Consider the following 27,904-nt stretch of genomic DNA (forward strand, 5'->3'; position numbering starts at 1 on the left):
AGAGAGACGAGAGTTTAAAACAGAGACGAGATCTGAGGAAGACGAGAGACGAGAGTTTAAAACAGAGACGAGATCTGAGGAAGACGAGAGACGAGAGTTTAAAACAGAGACGAGATCTGAGGAAGACGAGAGATGAGAGTTTAAAACAGAGATGAGATCTGAGGAAGACGAGAGAGACGAGAGTTTAAAACAGAGACGAGATCTGAGGAAGACGAGAGAGACGAGAGTTTAAAACAGAGACGAGATCTGAGGGAGACGAGAGACGAGAGTTTAAAACACAGACGAGATCTGAGGGAGACGAGAGTTTAAAACAGAGACGAGATCTGAGGAAGACGAGAGTTTAAAACAAAGACGAGATCTGAGAAAGACGAGAGACGAGAGTTTAAAACAGAGACGAGATCTGAGAAAGACGAGAGACGAGAGTTTAAAACAGAGACGAGATCTGAGGAAGACGAGAGACGAGAGTTTAAAACAGAGACGAGATCTGAGGAAGACGAGAGACGAGAGTTTAAAACAAAGACGAGATCTGAGGAAGACGAGAGAGACGAGAGTTTAAAACAGAGACGAGATCTGAGGAAGACGAGAGACGAGAGTTTAAAACAGAGACGAGATCTGAGAGACACGAGAGACGAGAGTTTAAAACAAAGACGAGATCTGAGGAAGACGAGAGACGAGAGTTTAAAACAGAGACGAGATCTGAGGAAGACAAGAGTTTAAAACAGAGACGAGATCTGAGGAAGACGAGAGACGAGAGTTTAAAACAAAGACGAGATCTGAGGAAGACGAGAGACGAGAGTTTAAAACAAAGACGAGATCTGAGGAAGACGAGAGTTTAAAACAAAGACGAGATCTGAGGAAGACGAGAGAGACGAGAGTTTAAAACAAAGATGAGATCTGAGGAAGATGAGAGAGACGAGAGTTTAAAACAGAGACGAGATCTGAGGAAGACGAGAGTTTAAAACAAAGACGAGATCTGAGGAAGACGAGAGAGACGAGAGTTTAAAACAGAGACGAGATCTGAGGAAGACGAGAGACGAGAGTTTAAAACAGAGACGAGATCTGAGGAAGAGGAGAGACGAGAGTTTAAAACAGAGACGAGATCTGAGGAAGACGAGAGTTTAAAACAGAGACGAGATCTGAGGAAGACGAGAGAGACGAGAGTTTAAAACAGAGACGAGAGTTTAAAACAGAGACGAGATCTGAGGAAGACGAGAGACGAGAGTTTAAAACAGAGACGAGATCTGAGGAAGACGAGAGACGAGAGTTTAAAACAGAGACGAGATCTGAGGAAGACGAGAGTTTAAAACAAAGACGAGATCTGAGGAAGACGAGAGTTTAAAACAGAGACGAGATCTGAGGAAGACGAGAAAGACGAGAGTTTAAAACAAGGACGAGATCTGAGGAAGACGAGAGACGAGAGTTTAAAACAGAGACGAGATCTGAGGAAGACGAGAGAGACGAGAGTTTAAAACAGAGACGAGATCTGAGGAAGACGAGAGACGAGAGTTTAAAACAAAGACGAGATCTGAGGAAGACGAGAGAGATGAGAGTTTAAAACAAGGACGAGATCTGAGGAAGACGAGAGTTTAAAACAAAGACGAGATCTGAGGAAGACGAGAGACGAGAGTTTAAAACAAAGACGAGTCTGAGTCAGAAATGGCTGGTTTCAGGTCATACAGTTACTTTTTAGCTACTTGTGAAAGTGTAATGCAGTTAATTGGAAAAACTGGCTCCGCCCCCATTGGGTCCAGTGACATCATTTTTTTAACCAGAATTGTCCCACTGAGATTAAGAATCTATTTTTCAGGGGAGTCCATAGGGGAATCTATTGTACAGCAATATGCAAGATTTTGCTACAGACAATAGATTTTTCCCAATTTCTTCCCAATGTTTTCCCCATATTTTAAGGATTTGTTTCTTTTCTTTCCAAATTTTGATCAAATTTATTTACACAATTGTTTTTTTCACCATTTATTTTTATTTTATTTTTTTTATTACTTTTTTCCCCATTCTTATTTATTATTATTATTATTTTATTTTATTATTTTATTTTTTTAAATTTAATTCTATTTTTCGTTTCCCATTTTCCTCCCAATATTTTCCTTTTCCCCCTAATTTCATTGGAGATAAACTCCAGTTTTTGCTTTTGCAGCAGTTTTGTTTTGTTTGAAAATCAGAAGTGACAGCCCCGTCGCTGTCCATGGTCCTGAAATGAACAGACTTCTGTGTGTAAAGACAATTTCAAACTCTAACTCCCGCCTTATTTCCTCCCTACGTTTTCCTCATATTTTAAGTATTTTTTTCTCTTCTTTCCCAATTTTGACCAAATTTTACATTTACAAATTGTTTACAAATAATAAATAGTTTTGCCCCATTTTTTTCCACCATTTATTTGTCTTTCTTTTTTTAAATTATTTTTCCCCCAAAAAAATTGCAAAGTTTTTTCTTTCTTATTTATTATCACAATTTTTTTTAACAATTTTTCGTTTCCCATTCCCACCACAAATATTGTCCTCTTCCCCCAATTATACCCCCTATTTCTTCACATTGGAGATAAACTCCATTTAGTATTTTTGCACATTTTCCAAACAGCAGTTTTGATAAGATCTTGGAAAAGTCTCTGGTTCTTGTTTTTTTTTTTTTTTTTTTTTTTTTTTCACAATTTCCCCCCAAAATATTTCCCAATTTCTTTCCCCCATTTCGCTCCAAGTTTGTATTCTTGCCCCATGTTTTAATTAATTTTTTCACAGTGTTTCCACACGTTGAAGATCAGGGCAGGATGTGATTCAGTCCAAGAGAAAAACAAACTGGTCCAGAGTGTTAGAACATCAGTCCTGTCGCTGTCCATGGTCCTGAAATGAACAGACTTCTGTGTGTGAAGAACATTTCAACCTCTAACTCACGCTTTATTTCCTCCCTATTTTTCCCCATATTTTAAGGATTTTTTTTTCTCTTTTTCCCAATTTTGACCAAATTTAAAATTTTCTCAAATTGTTTACAAATAATAAATAGTTTTCACCATTTATTTTTCTTTCTTTTTTTAAATTATTTTTCCCCCAAAAAAATGGCAAAGTTTTTTCTTTCTTATTTATTATCACCATTTTTTTTAACCATTTTTCGTTTCCCATTCCCACCACAAATATTGTCCTCTTCCCCCAATTCCCCCCCCCCCCCCCCCCCCCTATTTCTTCACATTGGAGATAAACTCCATTTTGTATTTTTGCACATTTTCCAAACAGCTGTTTTGATAAGATCTTGTGAAAGTCTCTGGTTCTTGTTTTTTTTTTTCTTCACAATTTTCCCCCAAAATATTTCCCAATTTCTTTTCCCCATTTCGCTCCAAGTTTGTTTTCTTGCCCCATGTTTTAATTTATTTTTTCACAGTGTTTCCCCCAAAACCCCAAAGTGGTTCAGTTCCACACGTTGAAGATCAGGGCAGGATGTGATTCAGTCCAAGAGAAAAACAAACTGGTCCAGAGTGTTTGAACATCAGCCCCGTCGCTGTCCGTGGTCCTGAAATGAACAGACTTGTGTGTGTGAAGAACATTTCAACCTCTAACTCACGCTCTATTTCCTCCCTATGTTTCCCCATATTTTAAGGATTTTTTTTCTCTTTTTCCCAATTTTGACCAAATTTTAAATTTTCTCAAATTGTTTACAAATAATACATAGTTTTCACCATTTATTTCTATTTATTTTGTATTACTTTTCCCCCAAATACATCGTTTTCCCCCCTATTTCCTCCCCAAAAAATGCTAAATTTGTACTTTCTATTTTTTTCTTTCTTATTTTTTTCTTTCTTATCATTTTTCTTTTTTTTTCTTTTTTACTATTTTCCGTTTCCCATTCCCACCACAAATCTTGTCCTCCCCCCCCCCAATGTTTTCCCCCCAATTTTCCCCCCTATTTCTTTACATTGAAGTTAGACTCCATATTGTATTTTTGCATATTTTCCAAACAGCAGATTTGATAAGATCTTGGAAAAGTCTCTGGTTCTTGTTTTTTTTATTTTTTTATTTTTTTTTATTTCCCATTTTCTTTCCCCCATTTCGCTCCAACTTTGTATTTTTGCCCCATTTTTTTATTTATTTTTTTCCCCCAAAAGAGAAAAACAAACTGGTCCAGAGTGTTAGAACATCAGCCCCGTCGCTGTCCGTGGTCCTGAAATGAGCAGATCTGTGAGTGCAAAGAAAACTTAAACCTCTAAGTGTATTTCCTCTCTGATCTTTGTATCAGCTTTACCCTAATCTAAAAAAGTGACTGCCTATAGTCCAGTGAAACGCCTCATTTGAAAGCTAAGACCTTCAAAGCTCATCATAATGGATCGTTTTTCCTCTCGTTGTTGCCGCGTCCCATTTTCTCCAGTTTGGCTTTACCCAAATCAAAAAGCTTCTTGGGGAAAAAAAGCATCAAAACAGCCACAAAAAATGAGAAGAAAACAAGGATGTGAACGCGACAAAAATGTGACAAAAATTCAACAAAAATGTGACAAAAAATGACAAAAAATGACAAAAAATCAACAAAAAAATGAAAAGAAAAATCAACAAAAATTCAACAAAAAAAATAAAAAATAAAAAAGTGACAAAAATCTACAAAAAAATGAAAAGAAAAATTCAACAAAAAATAAACAAAAAATCAACAAAAAAATGACAAAAAATCAACAAAAATTCAACAAAAAAATGACAAAAAAACAACAAAAATCCAACAAAAAATGATAAAAATTCAACAAAAAAATGACAAAAAAACAACAAAAATTTAACAAAAATGAAAAAAAAATTTAACAAAAATTCAACAAAAATGTGACAAAAATTAAAAAAAAAAAAACATACAAAAGGTGACCCAACACTGCAACAACGTGAGGAAAAAGATCAGTTTTGTGGGTCTTAGCTTTCAAATGAGGTGCTACACAGGCCTATATAACGGCCGAAGAGGACAGAATGCGTTCAGGCGGGTGAGGTTAAACACAGCAGAAGCTCCTCAGTGATGCTTAATGTCTCTCCTCTGCAGCGTCTCCAGGTTTAATCCTGACTGAATCACCTCCTCTGTTTGGCGTTCGTCATAAATAACAGTAAACGTCGAGCGACGCGTTAATGAAACGTTTCTTCGCCGTGTCATTTCCCGTGCAGACGTTTATGCAGATCTAAAGTGCGGACTCAGAGTCATCCGTCTCGCCTTATCGGCCGCCGTCAGGCCGGCGACGCCTGAACGCACCGCGCTCATCCGTCAGCGCCGACTCACCACCAGCAGATTTAGATCCGTATCACGGGAGAGACGGAGGAGCGGCTTCAGCACCGCGGACAGCTCCCAGTCACATTACAGTTTAACCCCTTAACTCCCGCCTGAACCGAGCACGTTTTCTCCAGTTTGGCTTTACCCCAATCCAAAAGCTTCTGGAGAAAAGGTGAGACGAAAACAATGATGGAAATGGGACAAAAAAGCGAGAAGACATTGACAAAAAGTGACGAAAAATTGCTGAAAAAGTGCCAAAAATGTCACGAGAAATGGCCAAAAAAATGACAAAAAAGTGACAAAAAATGAAAAAAAAAATGAAAAAAAAATGAAAAAAAAATGGACGAAAAAATGACAAAAAAATGACAAAAAATGAAAAAAAAAATGACAAAAAAATGACAAAAAAGTGACAAAAAATGAAAAAAAAAAAAGACAAAAAAATGACAAAAAAGTGACAAAAAATGAAAAAAAAAATGACAAAAAAATGGACGAAAAAATGACAAAAAAATGACAAAAAAAACGACAAAAAATGACAAAAAAAGACCAAAAAAAAAGACAAAAAAAATTATAAAAATGTGATAAAAAATGATTAAAAAAAATGATTAAAAAAAATGATAAAAAAAATTATAAAAATGTGATAAAAAAAAGACAAAAAAATGATAAAAATGTGATAAAAAAAATGACAAAAAAAATGACTATAAGTTACCAAAATGAGTTGAATACCCAACAAAACAATGATGGGAAAAAATGTGATGACGTGAGGAAAAAGATCCTCTCGGTTCAGGCGGGAGTTAAGAGGTTAAATGTGACGCTGCAGAAAACATTGTATATTGGTCAATGTTTAGATGTCTGCGAGTTTTAATGTTTCAAAAAAGAAACATGAAATCTTTCTATTCAAGTGGAGAACACTTTAAACATGTATCCTGTTACAGAACACTGAAAATGTATTTTGTAACAACAACAACAACAACAACAACAACAGCAGCTTTCGTTCTAAATGACTGGAAACACAGTGAAAAGGTTTTGCCATGACGTGAATCTCAAAATAAATGTCCAGATCCATAAAGTAAAGGTCGTCGTGAGTCGCTCGTGTGAGAATAACTAGATTATCAATTTGTGACGTATGTTTATGTCTGTGGTCCCTCTGTGGTCCCTCTGTGGTCCCTCTGCGGTGGTACTCACCGAGGGCCCGGGGCCGTGGCTCTGAGCGCAGCCCTCTCTCCACGACAGCCTGAGGCTCCCGCTGAACTCCTGCTGCAGAGGGTGAGTCCTGTTCAGCAGAGAGAAGCCCACGATGTTGGAGTGATCGTCCACCACGTCGTCCAGACGCAGCAGAGGGAAGTCCTGCAGAGGAAACATCCAGGAAACATTCAGGGAACATTCAGGAAACATTCAGCAGATCAGAGGAAACATTCAGCAGGTCAGAGAGCGGAGCTAAACTGTTTCTGATCGTCATAAGTCCAACAAATCCAGTTCTTTTCTCTAATGCAGTAGTTCTTAAGGGGAGACACTACAGGCAAAACTCTATTTTTTCAGTTTTCAGGTTTTGGGCCAAATCTGTCTCTGAACATATAAACTTTCACCCAGAAACAGAAAATATGCCTAATCTTCACAATAACATGTTTAAATATTGCGCTGATTCAAAGTTCCCCCATTTCAAGGGCCTTTTTCTCCAAACACATTTTTCTGTCATTGTGGCGACACTATGTCCACGTCAGTCGGACCTAAAGACTTCACATTTTCCAGCCTTGGACTGAACAATATTTGGAAGATTTTTTCAGAGGGATTTTTTATTATTTAATCCCTTAAGCCCCATTTATTGAGCTTTGAATGTCAAAAAAATGAGGCGAACATTACATTTTTACAAAATTGTCCACTAAAACTAAACAAGAAATCCTAAATCCCCTGTGAGAAAGTCTTGGTAACTCATTCATCAATAAAATAAAACCATAAATTTGAATGTAGCTCTGTCCATTATTCAGATTTCGTCGCCGAAAATATGGGAAATTTGGGGCATTTTTAGGCATAAAACACCTTGTTCTTATATGAAAAGATAAAATGACAGAAAACTTGCAATGTATTTATTCTCACATTTATGCCAGTGATCGACAGCAACAGCTTCAAATTGACATCAGTAAATATACATTTTTTCCCCATTCACCTGCAGAGTCTCGCCTTAAAGCAGTGTAAGTCACTCCTGCCCCTAGAGGCCGTCAGCGCCACTGCAGCTGTTGTACATGTTGTGTTTTTTCCTCATTAATTCCCCGTGAGAGTAAATCCTGCACTGACAGAACTGTAAATACTGTTTAAAGTGACGCTAGCCCGCAGTTAGCTTCACCCGTTAGCTTCACCCGTTAGCCTGTTAGCTTCTTCTTCCTGATTCCATTAGTGTGTATTGGTGACTCCGGTCCGGTGGCAGTCGAGTTGCAAGTGTGGTTTTCTGGCCGGAGACACCAGGGGGCGATGAAAGACCCTCCAGTCATCCCTTTAACACTTGTATCACCCCCACAGGGACGACAGGAGGGTTTATGAAGGTAAACAAGTTACTGAGCGCTGCTTTAACACATTTGAAAGCTAAGACCTCATCAAAATGGATCGTTTTTCCTCTCGTTGTTGCCGCGTTGAGAACGTGTTGGGTTTAATCTCTAAACTCCCACCTGAACGGATCCCATTTTCTCCAGTTTGGCTTTACCCGAATCAAAAAGCTTCTTGGGAAAAAAGCACCAAAACAGCCACAAAAAATGAGAAGAAAACAAGGATGTAAACGCAACAAACTCAATAAAAACGAGACAAAAAAGTGACAAAAATTCAACAAAAAAATGACAAAAACTCAAAAACATGACAAAAATTCAACAAAAATGACAAAAATTCAACAAAAATGACAAAAATTCAACAAAAATGACAAAAATTCAACAAAAATGACAAAAATTCAACAAAAATTCAACAAAAATTCAACAAAAAAATGACAAAAATTCAACAAAAATGTGACAAAAACTCAAAAAAATGACAAAAATTCAACAAAAATTCAACAAAAAATGAAAAAAATTCAACAAAAAAATGAAAAAAATTCAACAAAAAAATGACAAAAATTCAACAAAAATGTGACAAAAACTCAAAAAAATGACAAAAATTCAACAAAAATTCAACAAAAAAATGACAAAAACTCAAAAACATGACAAAAATTCAACAAAAATGACAAAAATTCAACAAAAATGACAAAAATTCAACAAAAATGACAAAAATTCAACAAAAATGACAAAAATTCAACAAAAATTCAACAAAAATTCAACAAAAAAATGACAAAAATTCAACAAAAATTCAACAAAAAATGAAAAAAATTCAACAAAAAAATGAAAAAAATTCAACAAAAAAATGAAAAAAATTCAACAAAAATGTGACAAAAACTCAAAAAAATGACAAAAATTCAACAAAAATTCAACAAAAAAATGACAAAAATTCAACAAAAATTCAACAAAAAATGTGACAAAAAATCAACAAAAAAATCAACAAAAATTCAACAAAAAATGAAAAAAATTCAACAAAAAAATGAAAAAAATTCAACAAAAATGACAAAAATTCAACAAAAATGACAAAAATTCAACAAAAATGTGACAAAAAAAATAAAATAATAAAACTTACAAAAGGTGACCCAACACTGCAACAGAACATCGGGAAGCTGAACTCCCCGCCCTCCCTCCCTCCCCCTCCTGGTGAAAAGGCGCTGGGTTCGGGCGGGGGTTAAAGGAGCTGTGATGTCGGAGGCTCGTGAAACTTCCCTTTAACATCACAGGCCTTCACAGAGTCGGGGAGAAACGCCGAGGGGGTCTGTGTGGGGGAGGGGGGGGGTCTGTGTGGAGGGGGGGGGGGGTCTGTGTGGGGGAGGGGCGGGGTCTGTGTGGGGGAGGGGCGGGCCTCGGCTGACACACACAAACAAACACTTGAATGAATAAATAAAGGCGGTAAACGCGGCGGAGACGGAGCCCCCGCTGTGATTACAGACGCCGCTCGCGCTGAAACACAAACACGTAACGAGGAACGCGCTCCACACAACCAGAGTCTGGGAGAAGGAAACACGGATTCAGAGCTGGTTTAAGAGATGTTCGGTCCAGGTCTGACTCCAGATCATCAGTTCTTCAGTCGGAGCCGGTGCTGATACGAGAGAGAAACAGTAAAACTCTGAACTCCCGCCTGAACCGAGAGGGTCTTTTTCCATCATTTTTTTGTTGGGGATTCAACTCATTTTTGTCACATTTTTCTAATATTTTGGTCGATTTTTTATCAATTTTTTTTCACATTTTTGTCATGTATTGTCAATTTTTGGTCATTTTGTCATTTTTTTATTTTTTTTTTATTTTTTTAATTTTAATCACATTTTTGTCAATTTTTTACGCACATTTTTTCTTTTTTTCGTAATTTTTTTAAATCAAATATTTGTCAATGTTTTCTCACTTTTTTGTCACATTTCCATCATTGTTTTCAGCTTTTTCCCAGAAGCTTTTGGATTGGGGCAAAGCCAAACTGGAGAAAATGTGCTCCAGGATCATTCGGGCTCAAACCCATCCTGGAGGGGAACATTTGGACTTTTTCTTTAACCTCTTAACTCCCGCCTGAACCGAGCACATTTTCTCCAGTTTGGCTTTACCCCAATCCAAAAGCTTCTGGAAAAAAGGTGAGAAAATAGCAACGAAACTGAGACGAAAACAATGATGGAAATGTGAGAAAAAAGTGAGAAAACATTGATAAAAAAATGATTAAAAAAAGCAAAAAAAAAGCCAAAAAATGACAAAAAATTGATTAAAAAAAGACAAAAAAATGGACAAAAAAATTACAAAAAATTGACAAAAAATTGACAAAAAAATAACAAAAATAAATATTTAAAAAAGACAAAAAAAATGACAAAAAATAATAAAAAATAACAAAAAAAATGATTAAAAAAAGCCAAAAAAATGACAAAAAAAAGACACAAAAATGTGATGACGTGAGGAAAAAGATCCTCTCGGTTCAGGCGGGAGTTAAGAGGTTAAAGCATCAGTGGGTCCAGACTTGTAGAAACTGTTCAGGTGCTTTTCGACGACAAAAACCTTTGCAAACGTGGACTTGGAGGAAACAAAAGTGTCCGAGTCTCTGAGAGGTTTAAAATTAACCTCTTAACTCCCGCCTGAACCGAGAGGATCTTTTTCCTCACGTCATCACATTTTTTTTCCATCATTTTTTTGTTGGGGATTAAACTCATTTTTGTAACTTTTTTAGCCATTTTTCGCCCTTTTTTTGTCAATGTTTTCTCACTTTTTTGTCACATTCCCATCATTGTTTTCGTCTCAGTTTTGTCGCTATTTTCACACCTTTTGTCCAGAAGCTTTTGGATTGGGGTAAAGCCAAACTGGAGAAAATGTGCTCGGTCCAGGTGGGAGTTAAGGGGTTGAGCCCGTTGGGTAAAGCTCAGTAAGGCGGGGGGTTAGAGGTCAAGGAGAGTTTAAATTGAGAGGCCAGACCGGTGGAGCTTCTGTGTTCTTCCAGGTCGGACACATGACCCGCCCCCCCCCCCCCTCCCTCCTCCATGACCCACCTCGCCCCCTGTGTCGGCCGCACTTTGTCTAACTGATGTTTTGTTTTTCTGGGTCTTCGTCGTCCCGAACGTGGGGCTCGTCCGGGACGGGAGGCGGAAGCTCTGGGCGGTTCTGGTGACGTCATAAAGGCTCCTCTGTCTGTGGGTCACGTCCTCGTCTCCCGCGTCCTCTGTGTCCCGTCTCCTTCCCGTCCTCGCCGTCGCCCGGGCAACGGTCGAAGCCGCGGCGGCGTCTACGAGGCGCGGAGACGGGGAAACGCGTCACGCTTTGAGGATGACGTCAGAAACACGACGAAGAGCGAACCCCACGTGAGAACCAGAGGGGTTTGATCAAAGAGGGAGAGTCACGTGACCAGCGGCTTCTGTGTGAAGCTGTTAAAGGGACAGGGCAGGATTTCAGAGGCGACTGTGGTGAAACGGTCTGAGGGAAACACATCACCGTCCCTTTAAGATCAGGGTGAGTCTGAGGGAAACACATCACCGTCCCTTTAAGATCAGGGTGAGTCTGAGGGAAACACATCACCGTCCCTTTAAGATCAGGGAGTCTGAGCTTTGTCCTGCGAAGGTGACGTCATTTCCTGTGGATCACGCGCCCCTCCATGGGCTGTGTCCTCCAGTCCGAGTCTGACTGGAGTCCGGTCCGGGTCTTAATAGAGTCCGGTCCGGGTCTTACTAGTGTCCGGTCTGGGTCTGACTAGTGTCCGGTCCGGGTCTGACTGGAGTCCGGTCCGGGTGTTACTTCAGTCCGGTCCGGGTCTGACTAGAGTCCGGTCCGGGTCTTACTAGAGTCCGGTCCGGGTCTGACTAGAGTCCGGTCCGGGTCTTGTTAGACTCCGGTCCGGGTCTGACCAGAGTCCGGTCCGGGTCTTACTAGTGTCCGGTCCGGGTTTTACTAGAGTCCGGGTCTTACTAGTCCGGTCCGGGTCTTACTCCTTGTTAAAGTCCGGTCCGGGTCTTGCTAGAGTCCGGTCCGGGTCTGACTAGAGTCCGGTCCGGGTCTTGTTAGACTCCGGTCCGGGTCTGACCAGAGTCCGGTCCGGGTCTGACTAGAGTCCGGTCCGGGACTTACTAGAGTCCGGTCCGGGTCTTACTAGAGTCCGGTCCGGGTCTTACTAGAGTCCGGTCCGGGTCTTGTTAGACTCCGGTCCGGGTCTGACCAGAGTCCGGTCCGGGTCTGACTAGAGTCCGGTCCGGGACTTACTAGAGTCCGGTCCGGGTCTGACTAGAGTCCGGTCCGGGTCTTGTTAGACTCCGGTCCGGGTCTGACCAGAGTCCGGTCCGGGTCTGACTAGAGTCCGGTCCGGGTCTTACTAGAGTCCGGTCCGGGTCTTGTTAGAGTCCGGTCCGGGTCTTACCAGAGTCCGGTCCGGGTCTTGTTAGAGTCCGGTCCGGGTCTTACTAGAGTCCGGTCCGGGTCTTACTAGAGTCCGGTCCGGGTCTGACTAGAGTCCGGTCCGGGTCTTGTTAGAGTCCGGTCCGGGTCTTACCAGAGTCCGGTCCGGGTCTTGTTAGAGTCCGGTCCGGGTCTTACCAGAGTCCGGTCCGGGTCTTGTTAGAGTCCGGTCCGGGTCTTACCAGATTCCGGTCCGGGTCTTGTTAGACTCCGGTCCGGGTCTTACTAGTGTCCGGTCCGGGTCTTACTAGACTCCGGTCCGGGTCTTACCAGAGTCCGGTCCGGGTCTTGTTAGAGTCCGGTCCGGGTCTTACCAGAGTCCGGTCCGGGTCTTGTTAGACTCCGGTCCGGGTCTTACTAGTGTCCGGTCCGGGTCTTACTAGAGTCCGGTCCGGGTCTTGTTAGACTCCGGTCCGGGTCTTACTAGAGTCCGGTCCGGGTCTTACCAGAGTCCGGTCCGGGTCTTGTTAGACTCCGGTCCGGGTCTTACTAGTGTCCGGTCCGGGTCTTACTAGACTCCGGTCCGGGTCTTGTTAGACTCCGGTCCGGGTCTTACAAGTGTCCGGTCCGGGTCTGACCATAGTCCGGTCCGGATCTTACAGGAGGGTCCGGGTCTGACTATAGTCCGGTCCGGGTCTCACTAGAGTCCGGTCCGTGTCTTGTTAGAATCCGGTCCGGGTCTTACTAGAGTCCGGTCCGGGTCTTACTATAGTCCGGTCCGGGTCTCACTAGAGTCCGGTCCGGGTCTTACTGTGATCCGGTCCGGGTCTTACTAGTGTCCGGTCCGGGTCTTACTAGACTCCGGTCCGGGTCTTGTTAGACTCCGGTCCGGGTCTTACAAGTGTCCGGTCCGGGTCTGACCATAGTCCGGTCCGGATCTTACAGGAGGGTCCGGGTCTGACTATAGTCCGGTCCGGGTCTTGTTAGAATCCGGTCCGGGTCTTACTAGAGTCCGGTCCGGGTCTTACTATAGTCCGGTCCGGGTCTCACTAGAGTCCGGTCCGGGTCTTACTGTGATCCGGTCCGGGTCTGACTAGAGTCCGGTCCGGGTCTTGTGAGAGTCCAGTCCGGGTCTGACCGTGGTCCGGTCCGGGTCTTACCATGGTGGTGAGGATGTATTTGTAGAAGGCTGACGTCATGCCGAGCTCCTTCGCCTGAAAACACAAACCAAACAAACAAGGATCAAAACACGGAGAAACTTTTCCTGCCGAGTTTTCTGTCATTGTGGGTTTTTTTCAGTTCTGGTTTAAATGTGCTTTTACTTTGTGACATGTTAGTTCCTCCGAGGATTTCAGGCAGAATCTGAAATCAGCAAAACGAAAGAGTTTGTTTTTACTGACTTTACTAAAGCTCCGGCTCGTTTCCTCCTCACGTCTGATCAGAACGTCCGTTTATAAATATTTTCCCGGATGAGTCGGAGCCAATGGCCGCTGGCTGCACTGCTTTTTGACCACAAACGTGGGGGCCGCCATTGCTCCACCGTTGCTGCAGTACCTCCATATCGCCGCTAGGCCCCCATTGAAAAGCATTGGACTTTAGACACGTTAAAAACTACTTTAAAGCCTGGTTTCAATTGTTTCAACACTAGACTCGGCTGATCTTCCTCCTGAGATAACGCTGGGTTAATCACAATATATGAAACCAGGCTGGTTTTCGTAATATGATTTTTTTAAATCTCGTCCGTAATGAGGCTCGGACTGTTAGCATTGGAGCAGCGCGAGCTACACGTCACACAAGGGCCGAGTCTACGGTGAAAATCCCGCCTTTATGCCCTTTTTAGGAACATGCTTCATCAGAGCTGGGGAGGAGGAGCCTGTAAATCCACCATGAATTGCCCCACGGCCGTGGTCATTCTGGTAAACGGGGAGGAGTGAGCATAAGACGCCGTAACTCGGCCTCAGCCGCTCCGGTTACACTCCGGATTTATGAGCCGCGAGTTAGAGTGACATCACGATAACGACATCAGGGGCGTGAGAGTGTTGTAGTACCTTGTGTTTCACAGTAGGGGGAGTACCTGTGTAGGGCAGTAGGGGGAGTACCTGTGTAGGGCAGTAGGGGGAGTACCTGTGTAGGGCAGTAGGGGGAGTACCTGTGTAGGGCAGTAGGGGGAGTACCTGTGTAGGGCAGTAGGGGGAGTACCTGTGTAGGGCAGTAGGGGGAGTACCTGTATAAGACAGTAGGGGGAGTACGTGTGTAGGGCAGTAGAGGGAGTACCTGTATCAGACAGTAGGGGGAGTACCTTGTGTTTCACAGTAGGGGGAGTACCTGTATAGCACAGTAGGGGGAGTACCTGTGTAGGACAGTAGGGGGAGTACCTGTATAAGACAGTAGGGGGAGTACCTGTATAAGACAGTAGGGGGAGTACCTTGCGCAGGATGGCGTAGGACAGTAGGGGGAGTACCTGTATAGGACAGTGGGGGGAGTACCTTGTGTTTTACAGTAGGGGGAGTACCTGTATAAGACAGTAGGGGGAGTACCTGTATAGGACAGTAGGGGGAGTACCTTGTGTTTCACAGTAGGGGGAGTACCTGTATAGGACAGTAGGGGGAGTACCTTGCGCAGGATGGCGTAGGACAGCGAGGCGTTGGCGTCGATGATGATCGTGGCCACCTTGTCGTCGCGGATTTCCTTGAGCTGCGGCGTCGGGTCCAGAGACTCGTCCAACATTCGCACCGACAGCGTCTCCCGGGAGATCAGGAAGTGCCGCACCAGCTCCTCCAATCGCAGCAGGCCTGGTCCGAAACAGGAAGTGACGTCAGAGAGAGGCGTCTGTACCGGGCTTTTCCACATAGAGAGAGGCGTCTGTACCGGGCTTTTCCTCATAGAGAGAGGCGTCTGTACCGGGCTTTTCCACATAGAGCTAAGGTCATAGTTTAATATAAACAGGAAGTGACGTCAGAGAGGCGTCTGTACCGGGCTTTTCCACATAGAGAGAGGCGTCTGTACCGGGCTTTTCCTCATAGAGCTAAGGTTATAGTTTAATATAAACAGGAAGTGACGTCAGAGAGAGGCGTCTGTACCGGGCTTTTCCTCATAGAGCTAAGGTCATAGTTTAATATAAACAGGAAGTGACGTCAGAGAGAGGCGTCTGTACCGGGCTTTTCCTCATAGAGCTAAGGTCATAGTTTAATATAAACAGGAGACTCAGAGAGGCGTCTGTACCGGGCTTTTCCTCATAGAGCTAAGGTCATAGTTTAATATAAACAGGAGACTCAGAGAGGCGTCTGTACCGGGCTTTTCCTCATAGAGCTAAGGTCATAGTTTAATATAAACATTAAGAGACTTCAGAGAGAGGCGTCTGTACCGGGCTTTTCCACATAGAGAGAGGCGTCTGTACCGGGCTTTTCCACATAGAGCTAAGGTCATAGTTTAATATAAACAGGAGGAGACTCAGAGAGAGGCGTCTGTACCGGGCTTTTCCTCATAGAGAGAGGCGTCTGTACCGGGCTTTTCCTCATAGAGCTAAGGTCATAGTTTAATATAAACAGGAGGTGACGTCAGAGAGGCGTCTGTACCGGGCTTTTCCACATAGAGAGAGGCGTCTGTACCGGGCTTTTCCTCATAGAGCTAAGGTTATAGTTTAATATAAACAGGAAGTGACGTCAGAGAGAGGCGTCTGTACCGGGCTTTTCCTCATAGAGCTAAGGTCATAGTTTAATATAAACAGGAAGTGACGTCAGAGAGAGGCGTCTGTACCGGGCTTTTCCTCATAGAGCTAAGGTCATAGTTTAATATAAACATTAAGAGACTTCAGAGAGAGGCGTCTGTACCGGGCTTTTCCACATAGAGAGAGGCGTCTGTACCGGGCTTTTCCACATAGAGCTAAGGTCATAGTTTAATATAAACAGGAGGAGACTCAGAGAGAGGCGTCTGTACCGGGCTTTTCCTCATAGAGAGAGGCGTCTGTACCGGGCTTTTCCTCATAGAGCTAAGGTCATAGTTTAATATAAACAGGAGGAGACTCAGAGAGAGGCGTCTGTACCGGGCTTTTCCTCATAGAGAGGCGTCTGTACCGGGCTTTTCCTCATAGAGCTAAGGTTATAGTTTAATATAAACAGGAAGTGACGTCAGAGAGAGGCGTCTGTACCGGGCTTTTCCTCATAGAGCTAAGGTCATAGTTTAATATAAACAGGAGACTCAGAGAGGCGTCTGTACCGGGCTTTTCCTCATAGAGCTAAGGTCATAGTTTAATATAAACATTAAGAGACTTCAGAGAGAGGCGTCTGTACCGGGCTCTTCCTCATAGAGAGAGGCGTCTGTACCGGGCTTTTCCACATAGAGCTAAGGTCATAGTTTAATATAAACAGGAAGTGACGTCAGAGAGGCGTCTGTACCGGGCTTTTCCTCATAGAGCTAAGGTCATAGTTTAATATAAACATTAAGAGACTTCAGAGAGAGGCGTCTGTACCGGGCTTTTCCACACAGAGAGAGGCGTCTGTACCGGGCTTTTCCACATAGAGAGAGGCGTCTGTACCGGGCTTTTCCTCATAGAGCTAAGGTCATAGAGTTAGAGACGGAGCTGCCCAGGTTTATTATCTGCACTTCATTTTTATTTCATTCAGTTAAGTAAAAAGCAGCAATAACCTTAATGTTTAACATAAATGTCATGAGCGAAAAGGAGCAGAAAGAAGGAAAACCCTATAAAACATCCACGGCAGTAAAGTTAAAGACCTGAACGGCTCCAGTTCATTAAAGCTTTAGCCACTTTCTCAAACATCCATAAAACAACTGAAGCCCGGTTTAGCTAAAGGTGGGTCATAGTATCAGCACAGATCAGGTTTAAAGGAACAGGCCAGTGTTTTTTCCACACTGAGATATGTTCTTACCTGAGCTGTGACGAGTTCTTTAGGACCGCACAGTAAAGTGAAGATTACTGCACGGATTTCGAACTCCTCCAGGTATTATTGCGCCTTACAATATAGTTCCCCCTTTTATCCGCTTAGAAAATCCACATTGTTTAATTGTGTGTAATTATACTTTGTAGTGGAACACTTCACGTAACCATATTTAAATAGGGAAAACGTGGAAGAGCTCGGTAGCTTCTATCTTGACCTGTTTTGGAGCTATAGAGGAGAGAGGGAGAGGCTAAATGCTAACGCCGTCTGTGTTTACGTGACTGAAGATCAGACAGGTCCTAAAGAACTCGTCACAGCTAATGGCTCGTTTCCACCAGCCCTACCCTTCTCTACTCTACTTGGCCTGGTTGTGTTTCCACTATTCTGTAGAATCTGATACTGTATCCATGGTTACCAGGGTGTATCCATGGATATGGCTTTGCTTTTGACTGTATCCATTGGAAACAGTACCTGCTTGGCCTGGTTAGTACCAGGGCCAAGCAGGTACTAAAAACAGTACTAGTTAACTGTAAAGTGGGCTGGTGGAAACATTTCAAATGCAGGCAAAGTAGAGCAGGGTAGAGTAGAGTAGGGTAGGTGGAACCGAGCCATAGGGTAAGAACATATCTCAGTATGGAAAAACGGTGGCCTGTTCCTTTCAGCCCGGTTCAGTCCGGTTTAGCCCTAGCATCGCGCCCACACTCACCCTCGGCCTTGACGCAGATCAGGCTTTATTGATTGACTGTGGAATTCTTCCGCAGTCAATTATTGGTTTTCATGTTCTTTATTATTATTCCTCTTCCATCTTTTTCCCGATTTTCTAGAGCTTTCAGCACCTTCATGCTTTGTGCAATTTATGCAAGTTATGCATCAAAATGTTCCGCATGTTGAGGAGAAGGTGCTATTACTTTTGGGACTTCTGCAACTTACGGTTTTTCCGCAATCGGCCAAAATGTCGGAGATTTTTCCCATTGACTTATAATGGGGCTGCCGCAAATCCATGCTTTTCTGCACTTTTTTCTGCATTTTATGCAATTTCTGCACTTTGTGCATGTTCAGCTTCTGCAACTTGTGGGTTTTGAGAAAAAATTGTCCTTCTGCAGTTTTCCAGTTTTTTTATACGAGAGTTTGAAATGTTTGCATTGGTGTGTATGGGGGGAATCCAGCCAATGGGGCGACTCCAGGACTTTCAGCCATTTGTGCTTCTGCCAATCAAGCACTGAGGCCATTTCAACAGTTTGACCAGTTTATGGAATATAAAAGTGTATGCAATATTAACAATTTATGCAAAGTAACGTCTTTATGGGATTTAACCAGTTTATGCAACTTAAGAGTTTATTCCATTTAGGATTTAAGAATTTTAAAGAGTTTATGCAATTTACATAATTTATGCAAATTAACCCATTCATGCATTTTACCACTTTATGCAGTTTATACAGTTTATGCAACATGACATTTATGCATTTTACCAGTTTATGCAAATTTCATTATGCAATTTGAAGAGTTTATGCAATTTCTGCATTCGCTTGCCGCATTTCCGCAGTCAATCGCAATGGCAGCCATTGCATTTCTAGTTTATTTATTTATTTAATTTTTTTGAGCAAACATTTTGCTCAAAAGGAGTTGGCTGAAGCAAAAGCTTATGAGCGCCTACCCCCAACTCAACTCGGGCTTTAGCCTGGTTTAGCCTAGTTTAGCCCTGGTATCGCGCTCACACTTAACCTCTGCCTTGGCACAGATCAGGCTTTAGCCCAGTTTACCCCGGTTCAGCCCAGCTCAGCCCGGTTCAGCCCGGCTCAGCCCTGGTATCGCGTTCACACTCACACTCGGCCTTGGCGCAGATCAGGCTTTACCCCGGTTTAGCCCAGTTTAGCCCGGTTTAGCCCAGTTCAGCCCTGGTATCGCGCCCACACTCACACTCGGCCTTGGCGCAGATCAGGCTGGCCGTGGGGAAGCTGAGCGAGCGCAGCACGGCCGACACGGCCCGGCTCAGGTCCTCGTTACTCGGGTAAAGCGAGACGGAGGCGAAGCGCAGGTACGGAAGCTTCGGCGTCTCCTCGGGGCCGATCTTCACGTGAGGAATCTGAGAAAACCACAGGAAGCACTCGTCAGTCTGGAAACGCTTAGACCCATCTTTGTAGGTCTTAGCTTTCAAATGAGCTGCTGCAAACTCCATCTGTAAACTAAATCTTAAAGGTGGTGAGTGGACGAACCTCCTTCTCGCCGCAGATGTGGCTCACGGTGGATCCGGAGGCGGGGCTGGAGGCGGGGCCAATCACCGAGACCACGCCCTTTGGTAGAATCTGACACACTGAGACAGAAACAGAGAGTGAGGGTTCGTACAGTCAGCAGGAAGTGGATCTGAGTAAGCAGGAAGTAGATCTGAGTTAACAGGAAGTAGATCTGAGTTAACAGGAAATAGATCTGAGTCAACAGGAAGTAGATCTGAGTAAGCAGGAAGTAGATAAGAGTCAACCGGAAGTAGATCTAAGTCAACAGGAAGTAGATCTGAGTTAACAGGAAGTAGATCTGAGTCAACAGGAAGTAGATCTGAGTAAGCAGGAAGTAGATCTAAGTCAACAGGAAGTGGATCTGAGTTAACAGGAAGTAGATCTGAGTCAACAGGAAGTGGATCTGAGTCAGCAGGAAGTAGATCTGAGTCAACAGGAAGTAGATCTGAGTCAACAGGAAGTAGATCTGAGTAAGCAGGAAGTAGATCTAAGTCAACAGGAAGTGGATCTGAGTTAACAGGAAGTAGATCTGAGTCAACAGGAAGTAGATCTGAGTTAACAGGAAGTAGATCTGAGTCAGCAGGAAGTAGATCTGAGTCAGCAGGAAGTAGATCTGAGTCAACAGGAAGTAGAAATGAGTCAACAGGAAGTAGATCTGAGTCAACAGGAAGTAGAAATGAGTCAACAGGAAGTAGATCTGAGTCAACAGGAAGTAGATCTGAGTCAGCAGGAAGTAGATCTGAGTCAGCAGGAAGTAGATCTGAGTCAACAGGAAGTAGAAATGAGTCAACAGGAAGTAGATCTGAGTCAACAGGAAGTAGAAATGAGTCAACAGGAAGTAGATCTGAGTCAGCAGGAAGTATATCTGAGTCAACAGGAAGTAGATCTGAGTTAACAGGAAGTAGATCTGAGTTAACAGGAAGTAGATCTAAGTCAGCAGGAAGTAGATCTGAGTCAGCAGGAAGTAGATCTGAGTCAGCAGGAAGTAGATCTGAGTCAACAGGAAGTAGATCTGAGTCAGCAGGAAGTAGATCTGAGTAAACAGGAAGTAGATCTGAGTCAACAGGAAGTAGATCTGAGTCAGCAGGAAGTAGATCTGAGTCAACAGGAAGTAGATCTGAGTCAACAGGAAGTAGATCTGAGTCAACAGGAAGTAGATCTGAGTTAACAGGAAGTAGATCTGAGTTAACAGGAAGTAGATCTAAGTCAGCAGGAAGTAGATCTGAGTCAACAGGAAGTAGATCTGAGTCAGCAGGAAGTAGATCTGAGTCAACAGGAAGTAGATCTGAGTCAGCAGGAAGTAGATCTGAGTCAGCAGGAAGTAGATCTGAGTCAACAGGAAGTAGATCTGAGTCAGCAGGAAGTAGATCTGAGTCAACAGGAAGTAGATCTGAGTCAGCAGGAAGTAGATCTGAGTCAGCAGGAAGTAGATCTGAGTCAGCAGGAAGTAGATCTGAGTCAACAGGAAGTAGATCTGAGTCAGCAGGAAGTAGATCTGAGTCAACAGGAAGTAGATCTGAGTCAGCAGGAAGTAGATCTGAGTCAACAGGAAGTAGATCTGAGTCAGCAGGAAGTAGATCTGAGTCAACAGGAAGTAGATCTGATTCATTAGTAGTAGTAGTAGTAGTAGTATTTGCAGTAGTTGTAATAGTAGTATTTGCAGTACGTACTTGTATCTGTAGTGTGGTACTGCGAGTCTTTCAGCAGTAGTATTTGCAGTAATAGTAGTAGTATTTGCAGTACGTACTTGTATCTGTAGTGTGGTACTGCGAGTCTTTCAGCAGTAGTATTTGCAGTAATAGTAGTAGTATTTGCAGTACGTACTTGTATCCGTCGTGTGGTACTGCGAGTCTTTCAGCAGTAGTATTTGCAGTAGTATTTGCAGTAGTATTTGTAGTACGTACTTGTATCCGTCGTGTGGTACTGCGAGTCTTTCAGCAGTAGTAGTATTTGCGGTACGTACTTGTATCTGTCGTGTGGTACTGCGAGTCTTTCAGCAGTAGTAGTATTTGCAGTAGTAGTAGTAGTATTTGCAGTACGTACTTGTATCCGTCGTGTGGTACTGCGAGTCTTTCAGCAGCAGTATTTGCAGTAGTATTTGCAGTACGTACTTGTATCCGTCGTGTGGTACTGCGAGTCTTTCAGCAGTTCGAACACGTCCACCTCGACCCGTCCTCGTGATGAACCTTGCAGCTGTTCGTTGATTGCGTCCGTGGCCAGATTCAGGGCCAGCCGCTCGCCGCGCCCGCACCTGGACGACTGAGAGTCCAAGATGGCGGCTGCGGAACCAACACAAACGTTAAACCAGGAAGTGGAAACCAGGAAGTGGAGGCGGGTCTTCAGCTCTGAGGCGGAGAAACATTCAAACTTTAACCCCTTAAGTCCCACCTGAACCGAGCCCCTTTTCTCCAGTTTGGCTTTACCCCAATCCAAAAGCTTCTGGAAAAAGCTGTGAAAAAGCAACAAAACTGAGACGAAAACAATGATGGAAATGTGACAAAAAAGAGAGAAAACTTAGACAAAAATGTGACGAAAAATTGATGAAAAAGTGGCAAAAATGTGATAAAAATGTGATTAAAAAAAAGAAAAAAAATTGATAAAGAATTGACAAAAAATGAAAAAAAAAAGACGAAAAAATGGCAAAAATGTGACACAAAAACTACAAAAATGTGATAAAAATTTGACAAAAAAATGACAAAAAATGTGATAAAAATGTGATAAAAAATAACAAAAAATGACAAAAATGTGATAAAAAAATGAAAAAAATTTGATAAAGAATTGACAAAAAAATAAAAAAATTGACGAAAAAATGACAAAAATGTGACAAAAAAACGTCAAAAAATTTGACAAAAAAATACTACAAAACTACAGAAAATTGATGAACATTTGACCAAAAAAAAATAAAAAAAATGATAAATTACAAAAATGTGACAAAAAATGATTAGAAAAATTACAAAAAAATTACAAAAATGTGATGAAAATGTGACGAAAAAATGACAAAAAAGTTACAAAAATGAGTTGAATACCCAACAAAAAAATGATGGAAAAAAAATGTGAGGAAAAAGATCCTCTTGGTTCAGGCGGGAGTTAAGAGGTTAAAACATTCCAACAGGAGCCGGGACTCAAAGACCTGATTGGTTAGTTTTTATAGCCGGTTGCCCTGACGACGCAGAGTCTGTTTGTCGTTGTGTTTGTCGTTTTTGTCGTGAATCATAAACTCTTATTTGCATGTAAATGTGGTTCGGTGGCTTTTGCTCCGTCAGCGAAAACCGGCCGTATTTCTGTCACGTCTGTTTATTTACCGCGAGGTTCAGGAGACACGCTGCACATTTACACAAACACATGAAGAACAGGAGGAGGAGGAGTCACCGTGTTTAGTCCGTACTCTGTGAACCGTCACAGGCCACATTTAAACCACCCTTTATAACACGTGTGGTTAAAACTAACTCTCTTCCATTCATTCTCAATGGTAAATATGGATGCAGTACACTTTTTGACCACCAGCGTCAAATTGGGGGCGCTGTTTCACTCCTTTCACAAAGTTAAGGAAACACTGTTGTGGAGTCTTGGTGTTTATCACAGAGCGGCGTAGCTAAACTTTCACAGTTTTCAACTTTTATTGCAAAGTTTATGGACATTAACGTCTTAACTCCCGCCTGAACCAAGAGCATTTTCTCCAGTTCAGCTTTACCCAAATCCTGTAGGCCAGTGTAACGCCTCATTTGAAAGCTAAGATCTACAAAACTCATCTAAATGGATCTTTTTCCTCACGTCATCAGATTGTTTTCCATCTGTTTTTGGGGGGTTATCAACTCATTTTTGTCATTTTTTTAAATCAATTTTTTGTCTTTTTTTGTCTCATTTTTTGTCTCATTTTTTGTCACATTTTTGTCATTTTTTGTCATTTTTTGTCATTTTTTGTCACATTTTTGTCATTTTTTGTCATGTTTTGTCATTTTTTGTCATTTTTTTGTCATTTTTTTTGTCATTTTTTGTCATTTTTTGTCATTTTTTGTCATTTTTTGTCATTTTTTGTCACATTTTTGTCATTTTTTGTCATTTTTTGTCATTTTTTGTCACATTTTTGTAATTTTTTTGTCACATTTTTTGTCATTTTTTTGTCACATTTTTGTCATTTTTTGTCACATTTTTGTCATTTTTTGTCACATTTTTTGTCATTTTTTTGTCACATTTTTTGTCATTTTTTTGTCATTTTTTTGTCATTTTTTGTCACATTTTTGTCACATTTTTGTCATTTTTTGTCATTTTTTTGTCACATTTTTGTCATTTTTTGTCACATTTTTTGTCATTTTTTGTCATTTTTTGTCATTTTTTGTCATTTTTTGTCATTTTTTGTCTCATTTTTTGTCTCATTTTTTGTCATTTTTTTGTCATTTTTTGTCTTTTTTTTGTCTTTTTTTGTCTTTTTTCCATCGCTTTTTTGTCAATGTTTTCTCACTTTTTTCTCACATTTCCATCATTGTTTTCGTCTCAGTTTTGTTGCTATTTTCTCACCTTTTTTCCAGAAGCTTTTGGATTGGGGTAAAGCCAAACGGGAGCAAATGTGCTCAGTACCGGTGGGAGTTAAGGGGTTAAAAACAGCATGTGTTAAAAAGTGATGAAAAATGCGATGAAAAGGCCACAAAAACATAATAAAAAATGATAGAAAAAAACGTGACAAAAACATAACAAAAAGCCACAAAAAAAGTAGCGAAAAAAAAAAAAAGAGGATAAAAATTGTGGCGACTCGACAAAAAGTTACAATCACTCTTGTAGGTCTTAGCTTTCAAATGAGGTGTTACACTGTTGCTCTCCGGTCGAGAAGCTTTTAGATTTGGGTAAAGCCAAACTGGAGAAAATGCTCTCCGTTAAACTCTTAACTCCAACCTGAACAGATCACATTTTCTCCAGTTTGGCTTTAACCTAATCGAAAAGATTCTTGGGGAAAGAAACACCAAAACAGCCACAAAAAATGAGAAGAAAACAAGGATGTAAACGCGACAAAAATGTGAAAAAATTCAACAAAAATGTGAAAAATTCAACAAAAATGTGAAAAAATTCAACAAAAATGTGAAAAAAATTCAACAAAAATGTGACAAAAATTCAACAAAAATGTGAAAAAAATGTGAAAAAATTCAACAAAAATGTGACAAAAATTCAACAAAAATGTGACAAAATTTCAACAAAAATGTGAAAAAATTCAACAAAAATGTGAAAAAAATGTGACAAAAATTCAACAAAAATGTGAAAAAATTCAACAAAAATGTGAAAAAATTCAACAAAAATTTGAAAAAAATGTGACAAAAATTCAACAAAAATGTGAAAAAAATTCAACAAAAATGTGACAAAAATTCAACAAAAATGTGAAAAAAATGTGACAAAAATTCAACAAAAATGTGAAAAAAATGCAACAAAAATGTGACAAAAATTCAACAAAAATGTGAAAAAAATGTGACAAAAATTCAACAAAAATGTGACAAAATTTCAACAAAAATGTGAAAAAAATGTGAAAAAAATGTGAAAAAAATGTGAAAAAAATGTGAAAAAAATGTGAAAAAATGTGAAAAAAATGTGAAAAAAAATTCAACAAAAATGTGACAAAAATTCAACAAAAATGTGACAAAAATTCAACAAAAATGTGACAAAAATTCAACAAAAATGTGAAAAAAAATGTGACAAAAATGTGACAAAAAAGAAAATAAAAAAAAACATACAAAAGGTGACCCAACACAGCAACAACGTGAGGAAAAAGATCAGTTTTGTGGGTCTTAGCTTTCAAATGAGGTGTCACACAGGCCTATATAACAGTCAAAGAGGACAGAATGCATTTGGTTCAGGCGGGTGGTAAGAGGTTAAGGCGGGTGGTAAGAGGTTAAGGCGGGTGGTAAGTGCCCTGACCTCACGCCCCCCTCAACCCCCTTAAGAGGTCAACCTACAGTCAATGCTGAATGTTCCGTCAATCGATTCTAAATCCCGCCTTTAAAGAACCGAGAGCGACGCAGTGAAACTCCCCCCTCACGTTCCTGCTTCTCTCTGACGTCTTTAATCTTCTTTATTTCGTTTCCTGAGTCACGACGTGAAAGAACTGGAGCCGAACCCTCTGATCAAACATCTATATTTCATGTCTCCGTGTGCAGGCTGAGCAGCTGAAAGGTCCCCTCGGTCGCCGCGGAGACGAAGACAAACAAAAGATCCCCAATCAAAGCCGTTCCAGACTCTGAGCCGGCGCCGCCTGAATTATTAAAGACGAAGATTTGTTCACAAAGATCCACAAAGTTTCTGAAAGACTCTGGTCAAAGTCTTCAGAGCGAGATGAGGATCAGAGGAGGGGGAGAGTTCAGCACGACTAATGAGGCGCTTATTTATAAAGTTTATAAAGTTAAATGTGCTTTTATTTAGTGACAGATCGGTTTCAAAGGCGGGTTCTGGATCTGGTTTAGTTTTGGAATAAAAGACTCAAAATGATTCTTCGTTTCAGGGATTAAATCTGAAAAAATCCTTGTGTAAAAAAACGTCCAAATGTCACTGAGTCTGAGAAACACATAAATTAACCTCTTAACCCCCACTTTAACCAAGCACATTTTCTCCAGCTCGGCTTTACCCAAATCTAAAAGCTTCTGGGGGGGGGGGGGGGGGGTGTTTTCTACCATTGCCAGTGCTGTGCATCATTCATGACCTAATTTGGTGTTTCCTGTTTGGAAAGTTTGAAGTCATTGACAGAGTTTCTCACATTTTTTCAGTACTGAACCCCCGCCTTAAACAAGCACATCTGCTCCAGTTCAGCTTTACCTAAATCTAAAAGCTTCTCAACTGGAGCTCATTTAACCTCTTAACTCCCACCTGAACGCATCCCATTTTCTCCAGTTTGGCTTTACCCGAATCAAAAAGCTTCTTGGGAAAAAAAGCACCAAAACAGCCACAAAAAATGAGAAGAAAACAAGGAGGTAACGCAACAAACGTGACAAAAATGTGACAAAAATTAAACAAAAAATTGACAAAAATTTGACAAAATTGTGACAAAAATTCAATAAAAATGTGACAAAAATTCAATAAAAATGTGACAAAAATTCAACAAAAAATGACAAAAAATCAACAAAAAAGTGACAAAAATTTGACAAAAATGTGACAAAAAATGACAAAATTTTCATCAAAAATTCAACAAAAATGAAAAAAAAAGAAAGAAAAAAAAAACATACAAAAGGTGACACAACACAGCAATAACGCGAGGAAAACGATCAGTTTTGTGGGTCTTAGCTTTCAAATGAGCTGTTACACAGGCCTTTATGATTAGGCGGGTGGTAAGAGGTTAAGATTAAACTCTTAAACGATTAAAGTACTTCTCATTTGTATAATAATATTTCTCTAAACCATCTTGAGGGCCAAAGGTTCTATGCTGGAGGGCCGGATTTGGCCCCCGGGCCTGACGTTGCCTAGTAATAAGTAGGGACGACTATCTCTCTGCTTCACTTCATCCCGAGTACGGACTAAACTCGCTGAAGCCGCCTCCTCCTCAGCGGTTTATTCAAAGATGATGATAACCAAGTGAAGTGCACGGTGCTCTGTGATTGGCTGAAGTGCCCGGTGCGCTGTGATTGGCCGACTCACCCATGCGCAGGGCGGGGCCGGGGCCCTGGGCGTCGGGGGCCGTGGTCAGCACAAACACGGAGCAGATCCACAGCAGCAGAGAGGACACAGCCGGCATCTTCCCCTGCTCCTCATGGAGACAGTCAGCGGCCCCCGGGACCGGCCCCTGAGGAGACAACGGGGTCAGAGGGTCAGAGAGAGAGAGAGAGGGGCCCGGGACTGGCCCCTGAGGAGACACAGAGGGTCAGAGGGTCAGAGAGGGAGAGAGAGGCCCCCGGGACCGGCCCCTGAGGAGACACAGGGTCAGAGGGTCAGAGAGAGAGAGAGAGAGAGGGGCCCCGGGACCGGCCCCTGAGGAGACACAGAGGGTCAGAGGGTCAGAGAGGGAGAGAGAGGCCCCCGGGACCGGCCCCTGAGGAGACACAGGGTCAGAGGGTCAGAGAGAGAGAGAGAGAGAGGGGCCCCGGGACCGGCCCCTGAGGAGACACAGAGGGTCAGAGGGTCAGAGAGAGAGAGAGAGAGGGGCCCCGGGACCGGCCCCTGAGGAGACACAGGGTCAGAGGGTCAGTGAGAGAGAGAGAGGGGCCCCGGGACCGGCCCCTGAGGAGACACAGAGGGTCAGAGGGTCAGAGAGAGAGAGAGAGAGAGGGGCCCCGGGACCGGCCCCTGAGGAGACACAGAGGGTCAGAGGGTCAGAGAGAGAGAGAGAGAGGCCCCGGGACCGGCCCCTGAGGAGACACAGAGGGTCAGAGGGTCAGTGAGAGAGAGAGAGGGGCCCCGGGACCGGCCCCTGAGGAGACACAGAGGGTCAGAGGGTCAGTGAGAGAGAGAGAGGGGCCCCGGGACCGGCCCCTGAGGAGACACAGAGGGTCAGAGGGTCAGAGAGAGAGAGAGAGGGGCCCCGGGACCGGCCCCTGAGGAGACACAGAGGGTCAGAGGGTCAGAGAGAGAGAGAGAGGCCCCGGGACCGGCCCCTGAGGAGACACAGAGGGTCAGAGGGTCAGAGAGAGAGAGAGAGAGAGGCCCCGGGACCGGCCCCTGAGGAGACACAGAGGGTCAGAGAGTC

At 42.4% G+C, this 27,904-nt stretch overlaps 1 protein-coding gene across 1 annotated transcript in view; it reads right to left on the reverse strand.

Moving 5' to 3' along the window:
• LOC306982782 (glutamate receptor ionotropic, kainate 5-like) overlaps window positions 1-27,009 on the reverse strand; it is a gene marked incomplete at its 3' end in the record, with an annotated part of 43,687 nt that extends 16,678 nt beyond the window's left edge. Inside the window, exons 1-7 of the mRNA XM_079583236.1 lie at window positions 26,860-27,009; window positions 21,366-21,533; window positions 19,237-19,334; window positions 18,941-19,106; window positions 14,742-14,920; window positions 13,289-13,342; window positions 6,412-6,573 (exon numbers count right to left, since the gene is read on the reverse strand). Of these exons, the coding sequence (XP_079439362.1) occupies window positions 6,412-6,573; window positions 13,289-13,342; window positions 14,742-14,920; window positions 18,941-19,106; window positions 19,237-19,334; window positions 21,366-21,533; window positions 26,860-26,956 (924 nt within the window). The 5' untranslated portion in view covers window positions 26,957-27,009. The remainder of the gene's footprint in view (window positions 1-6,411; window positions 6,574-13,288; window positions 13,343-14,741; window positions 14,921-18,940; window positions 19,107-19,236; window positions 19,335-21,365; window positions 21,534-26,859) is intronic.
• Between the last annotated feature and the right edge of the window lie 895 nt (window positions 27,010-27,904).

Source organism: Gobius niger, assembly GCF_951799975.1.
Source record: "Gobius niger genome assembly, contig: SCAFFOLD_148, whole genome shotgun sequence".
Taxonomy (NCBI): Eukaryota; Metazoa; Chordata; class Actinopteri; order Gobiiformes; family Gobiidae; genus Gobius; species Gobius niger.